At 33.6% G+C, this 9,180-nt stretch overlaps 1 protein-coding gene across 1 annotated transcript; it reads left to right on the forward strand.

The window, feature by feature from the left end:
* The first annotated feature begins 5,425 nt into the window (after positions 1–5,425).
* On the forward strand, positions 5,426–8,635 carry LOC133185342 (DNA-directed RNA polymerases I, II, and III subunit RPABC2-like). The gene is made up of 5 exons (XM_061320486.1): positions 5,426–5,479; positions 5,673–5,733; positions 7,308–7,441; positions 7,988–8,059; positions 8,423–8,635. The coding sequence occupies exons 1-5, from the start codon at positions 5,451–5,453 to the stop codon at positions 8,511–8,513; spliced, it is 387 nt and encodes a 128-aa protein (XP_061176470.1). The 5' UTR covers positions 5,426–5,450; the 3' UTR covers positions 8,514–8,635.
* The last annotated feature ends 545 nt before the right edge of the window (positions 8,636–9,180 follow it).

Raw genomic sequence — 9,180 nt, forward strand, 5'->3', positions numbered from 1 at the left:
AAAACAAAAATATATTAAAACAAACAAAATCTTAATTTCTTTCATGGTTGTATTTTTAGGACATGATGAATAGTTTTGCATTTAAAAAGGTAAGCATTGGAGTTTTTGTGACATGGTTGTTAAGAAGCAGTGTGCGTTAACCAGGAACTTGTCTGGGTTACCGGGAGCCATATTAGGAAACATTGGTGTCTCAGACCTGCCTGCTGTTTATGTCAACAATGTGCCATTTTTTTAGTGTAAAGTTACCTTTGGTATGGAAGTGGTTTATTCAATACAACAAGTTTTTATGTGGAGAGCTTGAAGTCCAAGAGACCCAGAATGCTCTACACATTGTATTACAAAAGAAGTCATTAATGACTAGGTTTCCAATGCAATGTATCTTCACTTGAATTAAACTCATTAACATGTACTTCATTTATAATTACAACATCGAAGAGAATGGGAGTGGATAGGTAGGATAAGGATCTTTTTATACGTGAGGGGTTTCGGTATAGAGTTGGTGGAATATTAAAATGTGATGTTTCTTGAAAATGCAACAGTAAAACATTTCAAAACTTGATTCCAAACTGATAGAATTAGACATTAGCTGTATTAAGATGAATTTATTTCCTGCAGAGTGACACTCTAAAATTATTATGCAAAGATAATTTTAAAATTTAGAATTAAAATAGGTCCTAAAAAGATCAAGATGAAAGTTATGACAATACCAATGATTCTATACATTTACACATAGCCTCGGAAACTGTCTCAGGAAAGATTGCAGTGGCCAAATATATATCATTCAAATACTTTTTGAAGTAAGTAAGGTTTATTTATTGTACCATTTTCCCAAAATTTCCATTATAAGCATCATTGGTACACTTGTAAGACAATGATAATATACCATTTATCATTACATTTTCATTTTTAGCTCTTCTGAGCCAAAGGTTCAAAGAGCTATAATGCCATGGCCATTTGTGCAGTGTGTGTCAACTTTTTTGAAAATGGGCCATATCTCAAGAACCCCTCAGTCAATTTTTTTTTTCAAATTTGTCACAGAGTATCCTTGGCCCAAGGGCTTTTATTTATATACTGTACTAAAACTAGGGATGTGTCCCTTAAACAAAGGGAGATAATTTGGGAAATAAAAACAAAAGTAGTGGTTGCTAAATAATCTCAAGAACCACTGGGCAGATTATCACCAAACTTATATAATGTTGTAGATTAAAATTTCACGGGGAATCACCCTGGGGCAAAGGGCGTGGTCTCAAGGTCACTTCAAAGTTTACCAAAATTGACGTTCTGTTTAATATTTTATATTTTGCCCACTATAAGGCTTAGGATCATCAAATCTTGTCAGTTGATGCATCTTCGGACCTCATATCATGTTGACTCAAAAGTAGGTCATGGTGACCTACTTTTTTAATTTTGCAGGTACATGTATTCATTTTCAATTTAATTTTGATGCATAACTTGGATACTTTGAAACCTATGATCATCAAAACTTGTCAGTTTATGCATCATGGGACCTTGAAGTGTGTCAACCAAAAAGTAGGTCACTATGACCTACTTTCTGAATTTATGGCTTATCATTTTCTAAACATTAAAGGTCATTATTTCAGATACTAAGAGGTTTAGAATCATCAAACCTTGTAAGTTGATGCACCTAGGGGTCTTAAAACAGATTTATCAAAAAGTAGGTCACAGTGACCTACTTTTGAAATTTTACAGGTATTTATTTTCAAATTGTTTAAGGGGCATATTTTGAACACTTTGAAGCATAGGATCATCAACCGTAGTCAGTTGATGCTTCTTGAGTCCTCAGAGTGTGTCAATCAAAAAGTAGGTCATCTTGACCTACTTTTGCAATTTCATGGCTTAATTCAAATATTTTATATACTAATTGGCTTAGAATCATCAAACTTTGTCAGTTGATGCATCTTGAGTCCTCAGAGTGTATCGACCAAAATGTAGGTCATTGTGACCTACTTTTGCAATTTCATGGCTTAATATAAATATTTCAGAAACTAACAGGCTTGGAATTATCAAACTTTGTCAGTTGATGCATCTTTGGTATACCTGGAGTGTGTCAACCAAAAAGTAGGTCACTATGACCTACTTGAGGAATTTGATGGCTATTTCAGATACTTATTTGTTTAGAATCATCAAACTTTGTCGATTGCGTCGATTGTTGCCATGTTGACCTACTTTTGGAATTTGAATTTCAAGGCTTTATCCTTATATATAGGTTACCAAGAGGCTTAAAACAGATGAGATTATAGATTGTACAATTTTCAGAAGAGCGATTCTAGACCCTTGGGCCTCTTGTTTATTTTATTTTGCCCCCCCCCCCCCTTTCAAAATATTTTTAGTGTTTGGATTGGAAAAAAATTATTTCATGGGATGTCCAAACGGGAGGTCAACATTACCGCTACATTGCGAAAAATTTCAACTCATTACCACTACATTTGCTCAAATTTTCGGACGATCATTACCGCTACATTTTATCAAAGGGACTAATACCGAAAACAACTCATTACCGCTACATACCGAATCGGCCAGCAATGGCACGGGATATGAGTTCCACTCAATATAATTCACTCACCATGTAGTGAAGTACAATTTGAAGTTGATGACAAATCGCGGCAATGCAGGATTAGTTATCAATGGATATAAATTTTGTTTAAACAAGATCCTCCCGGGTCGAAAGGAGAATAACAACACAACGCAAAAAAAAAAAAAAAAGAAAGAAAAGAAAAAGAAAGAAAAAAGAACTGAAAACAAAATATGACATTCATCTGACGCTAAATCGACTACAGACTTATATATATACTCATTTGATTAGAATGTACTTCACTACATGGTTCTACTTTCACCTCCCCGTGGTGAGCAGGGGAAACAGGTCTTATGCATGTATATGTATGTTGTGCTGTACACAATGTATCAAGGACAGGCCGCTTTCCTACTTATATATGACTTTAAATATATTTTTTTTTAATTTACTCGAACACTAATATCTCTAATACCATGGATATGTGTAAGTGATTTGGAAGTCCCAACTACTTATTCCTTAAGTATTTTACCCGCGATATCTCAAATCCTTGGATACCTCGAAGTTTTTTCTCGGTCCCATCGAGTTCGAGATAACGAGGTTTGACTGTAATTCAATTCATTGACAAAAAACAAATGTGGTGCAAGTCATACAGGCAGTATACAAATATAGTCACATACGAGGGTTGTTCGGGAAGTTCGTAGACTAGCGCCATAAAATTAAAACCGCTTGTAAACGATACATCAATGAATTTTTTAACGTTTTATTAGCATCATCTTTTTTATTTATATAATAAACTATACATCATTAGTTTTATTTTTCAATAAAATGTTGATGTTTTTGAAAGCAATAGTATGTCCAGGCGGCGTAACTTCGAAGATTACGTTTTTTCTTCCTAAGTGTAACTGGGAAAAAATTCTTTTCTTTGATATGAGCATTTGTCATTCAAAAATCCCGTTAATTCAGTCATGTGGTATGACACATTTGCACCGTAAAATTTGCAATTTTTACCCCATTCTGTAAGTTGCTTGAAATTTTATCGTAAATTTTATATGAAATGTCCAAACAATTATGGGGTTGTAATGACGTCAGAAAGGGGTGGGTGGGTTTCTTTTTCCAACATTCTATAAAGTTTCACCCTCTGGAAAAACTGGCATAGACCTAGGGAATATTCAAATGGGCTTTTGAAAAATAAAATGCATTCAGAGACTTGTTTTTAAACGCCGAAAAAGAATAGAGAGACGGGAGATGTAAAAGTTAATGTCGATATGTAGTAAGGGTGTTCAAAATTTGTCACGTCGAAAAGTGACGTTGATCGTGTGTGATAGATGTTGAACTCCGACAAGCAAATATGCTGTTATAATCAAGTGAGCATCTTTCAGATCTATTTACAATATTATATGCATTGTAATCAGCTGTTTATGACATTGTAAAATCATATAAACAAGACGGGTTTAAATCTTTACTTAATCCCAAGGAAACTCATCAAGATAAGTGTATGAGGTAGAGAATGCGGACATTGAAAAACAATGAAGTCATGAAACTAAATGGCGACAGCGCCGGGTGATCATATAATGTCTTTTTTATTTTATGATAATTTGGTAAATATTCAAGGTATCAAGCTAAAATTTTCAGCATTTCTTTAACTTTTGTTGTTTTATGTTCATATAAAATTTTGTAAGCATAGACTACATATAGTATCAATTTTATCGCGTCAGTCCATGAACTTTTCGAACAACCCTCGTAGATTTTCTTATGTAAATGCATCACGTATGAAGTTACAAATATTTCCTGTTCATTTAACAGATTAAGAATTTCATAAGATATACATTTATTGTTAAAAAGTGTGCAATATTCACTTCTTAGTTGTTTATAAAGAGGACATACAAATAAAAAAAATGATGTACATCTTCAACAACAGTATGGCAGTAATACAGTATATCTCTCATCTCTTGGTACAATTGGATTACAATATCTGCCAACCTCTATCTGTAATTTGTGGGCACTTATTCTTAACCGAGTCAAAAAAGAACGAAGCTTCTTGGGAATGGAAAAAATTAAGTATATGGTTGAATTTCAAGCTTGTTTAGATTTTTGGACTTGTATTAAAACTGGCTGTAGAATGACACTTTTCCATTACCTTTTTCTTTGATATATCTAATGTCCCTGAAAATACAGGCACCTGGCGTTACTTACTTTTCTTTTAATAAAAAAAAAATATACCCCCTACCTAATAATTCACGGTAGGGGATATATTTCTTTTATTAAAAGAAAAGTAAGTAATCAGGTGCCTGTGCCTGAAAACTTTTTTCAAATTATTTTCAAAATCATTTATAGGTAATTATAATATATTAGCATTTAAACCAATAACTTCATCAAGTATATTCTTCGTATACAGTTTTGCCAACAAGTTTTTCCATTTCCTGCAAGTTTTTCATCCTCTAAATATGCATGTTGTAAAAGCCAACTTGACTTGAAACAATTTTCTGTAACCTGTAATATTAATAATATATCTAAATGATAATTTATATATTCTGAAAATAATGAGAAGTGCACCAAACTCTACTCTCACTTATTACTTATCCAAATTTCCGAAGCACAAGTCAAAATGGGCATAATGCATGATTCATTTTTAAATTGAACCTTTTGAACGTATCAATTTTAGAAAACAGGTCCCCGTTAAAGTCGTTTCAAGACTAAGGCCGGTTGCTGGATCCGCCTATGAACTATGCGCCATCACTAGAATATAGCAACACCATGGAAATAATGATGAAATTAATTTTGTTGCATTTAGAGAAAAATGTTATATTTAATCAGAATATTGCGCCCGTATAGATCGATCTCATAACATTTGGCATGGTAGTTATCCGGAAAATTTTCCAAGACCGCTTTACTTGTACAAAGACATTGTTTTTCAAATATGGCGGACGACGAACACGATGTAGACAAGTAAGGGCTATTTTTACGCAATTTCATACTTTTGAAAGAAAAATGTGTATACTAATTGATGTAACTATTCTTTAAATTGTTATTTCCTTTTGATTGAAAATAATTGTGGATGTAAGAATTAATCAGGTTAATGTTTTTATAACTCATGATTGCCAACTGCACAGACGCAATGCATTCAATCCCTTTCTTTCAGCTTTGACGATGATATTGATGACGATGACGAACCTTTGGACGAAGCTGTAGAAACACAAGAGGTATTTGTATTATTATTTAGTTTTATTATTCAGAACGGTGCCTTTGTTTACCAAAATAGCCGAAAATTTTATCTGTAAGTGTAAGTCATTAAAATAAGGTTTGGGCCTGGGAAGCTCAGTCGGTAGAGCACCTGACTAGTGATGCAGGGGCCCAGAGTTAGATTCCTGGTCCAGCCATAAATTTTCTCCTTTCCTGTTACAGACAACCTCTGGACTTGCAGGTGAAAGTCCTTCCAGAGGCAAATAAGAACTTTGGTTGTGTCTTCGAGGGCGAAGACAATTTAAGGAGGGAGGAATATAATGATTTTGGCCGTGGATATCAGCCTGGGTAGTATTCTCCATTCCTGTTGCAAAATAAATGTGAAAAACCTGGCTTAACAAAATTTGCAGACTGAGAATTTGGGATTATTAATAATTCACTTTCACTTTCCAGACTTGGTAATTTCGATTCTTGTGGTCAAACATTCATTATAGCAATTTAATAAATTATATTCTATTTTGGTCAATAAAAAGTCAGGGGTCAGACTGAATTCTGTCATTCTGAAAAACATAAAATTAAATTTTTGTTATGCCTAAAACCTGTCATTTATAGGAATTTTCAAAAAGATGAAAAACAGTCATAAAAATTTGGAGTGTTTCTAGAATACTGAGATTTACCCCTCTCTAAAAAATGTAAGATCCACCAACAGAAAAAAGGACAAAAAACTTCCATTTCTCAAATATAGTTGACTACAATCAGGGTTGCAAATAACACTTAAAACCTTAAGGGCCATGTGGGCCCCCAACTTCACAAGTTTTACTAGCCCACATTGATATTTTGGGGCCGACAATTTTCTGTTTACTTAGTTTAAAAAAAATTCTTTAATCTTTTCTTATAATCTCAGAGAAAAATACTTTGCTGTCTACAGTCTTTCAATTCAATTTTTCTTGCAGGTGTCAGCACCACTTGTATGAAATTTCATGTTTTCTTTCACTTCAAGACATGGATTTTGAATTATTTCTTCTTTTTACTTTCACTTGTTTTACTAGTGTACTACTTTTTTATGGTTTAAACTTTTTGTCAAGACATTTCCCTACATGCATGCTTTTGCCAGATGGTGTACTTTACATTATTATTGGGATAAAAGCCATGTAAAAGTGACAAGTTAGTAATTAGTTTACCAAAAATTACCGATAAAATAACAACTTTCACCTTCAATGTTGATGTTCAGATACATGTGGTTGGCATTTATTAGTGAGCCAGATAAAATGAAACTCATGTAAACACTCTTCTTTTGGTGGTAAATTCAGAACTCTCTTTTATATATAAACAGGATAGAAGAATTAAACTGAAAAGAAAAATATGACAATAGTAAGCCATATTGACAAAAATAACGAAAATACGTAATTAATAAACATGGTATACATGAAGATGATCCATCATTTTTTATAATAGAGGATTTCAGTCTCTTCCTTGACTGATAAAGTATGGATTGTTCTGAAAATGTGGGAATTTCACAAGTGATCATTAATGGAAAGGGAAGAGGGAGGGAGTTGATGTTCCTTTGTACAGAGTAAATACTTTTTGTTTCAAGGATGGTGACCCAATAGACATCCTCCCAGCTGATCAAGCTAGCCAGCCTGTGGAGCCACAAAAACGAATCACAACTCCATATATGACAAAGTATGAACGAGCCAGAGTCCTGGGGACAAGAGCCTTACAGATTGCGTGAGTGTTGCAGATTTATTGAATTGAATTATGGAATTTTGATAACCTGCCTTTTCTCATAATTTTTCTGTTATTTTTATGATTTTTGAACCCCTTAATACACTCTATGATTTAAATGCTGAATCTTCAGATTTCCAGATTCTCACATTTTCAGTTTTAAAATCATTACTATGTAAATAGAGCAGACACTTGAGTGATAGAAAATCGTCACACAAATAATCATACATACTGCAATAGACAGCCAAGAAAGTTATGGAAATATTTTTTGAAAGCCTGTTTCTTGTACAATTGTTCAGTGTCACCATGTCTGTGTTAGTATTCTATTCTGGTCTGTTTTCTGAGAGTACAATAATGAAGTCAAATCTTACAGACAAATAGGTAGAAAACTACTTATAACATTCATTTGGGGTAGGTAGATCTATAAAAGGGTATTAATCAAAAAATTCATAAAAATCATATGAATGACATATGTTATAAAAGACATAATTAGTATTGGAAATCAGATTTTTTATGCAAAGATTGTAATTTTATTATAATTTGGAATAGGATGTGTGCACCAGTAATGGTGGAATTGGAAGGAGAAACTGATCCTCTACTTATTGCAATGAAGGAACTCAAGTATGTTGCTAAGGTTTCTCTCTGTCAGTTCTTTAGGCCCTATTGTACAGATATATATAAAAAATAAATATAAATTCTGTCATGGAAATTTAAGACAAGTTTATCTTGTATATAATTATTTTAAAGTGGAATATTGTAAAATACCATAAATATTTTAGCCAAATTTCCTTCATCGTTGGAAACCCACGGTCGGTCTCGCTTCTCTTACCTCAAGGTAAACGTGGGTTTCCGATGATGGTTTTCCTTAGTTTCTGGAAAAACCATGAGGCACTTATGGTTCAGTGTATATAATGTAATGATTGAAATAATATTTGTAATAATACATACAAAAACTCACACCTTCAATTTATCTGATTTATTCAGAGCCAGGAAGATTCCGATCATTATTCGCCGTTACCTCCCTGACGGAAGTTTTGAAGACTGGGGAATAGATGAGCTCTTGATGACCGAGTGACAGTGGTTGTGTAATAGATTGACTGTATATTGTGTGTTTCTGAGAGAATGGATGTATGAAAGAAGTATTTTTTTTTTTATCATTTCATCATTTCATTTTTAATAAAGAAATCATCCCATTGATTCAGTGTAATTATTGATGAACTGGAAGGTACATGTTTGCATGTCCACAGAACTTGTTTGTAATTGTAAACCAAAATCTTTATGACAATGAATTGTTAGGATTGATGATTCATTGGACAGACCAAGTATCTATTATTGGCAATACTGGCCAACATTGATACACAGTTGGTACTTGTGTGATCAGCATTGTAGTTACCAGCTCACTGGTGCTGAAAAGATTTTTTTTATTAGCATGTGTACATGTTGAATGCTTCATAGATACTATAACACTTTATACCCTCCCCCCCCCCCCCCCCCCCCACCTCCAGCTTTCTTCCTTCTCAACAGACTAACTGCCGGACAACCAAAAAGATCAGAGGTCATATGTGATAAGGAGAGTGTAACCCCAGTGTAATGTTAACTGGTACATGTATGTTGTTGACAAAGCAATGGCAAATGTAACTTTTAATACTCTGGAGTCGTTAGATTTTTTGGTGGCTCCATATTCCTGGAACTTGTGGGTTTGTGGGTGCCTCTTACCCACGAATTAACATTCTCCATGAATA

The sequence above is a fragment of the Saccostrea echinata genome, unplaced genomic scaffold (genome assembly GCF_033153115.1).
Source record: "Saccostrea echinata isolate AGI-Se365-2 ecotype Australia unplaced genomic scaffold, CSIRO_AGI_Sech_v1 ptg000012l, whole genome shotgun sequence".
Taxonomy (NCBI): Eukaryota; Metazoa; Mollusca; class Bivalvia; order Ostreida; family Ostreidae; genus Saccostrea; species Saccostrea echinata.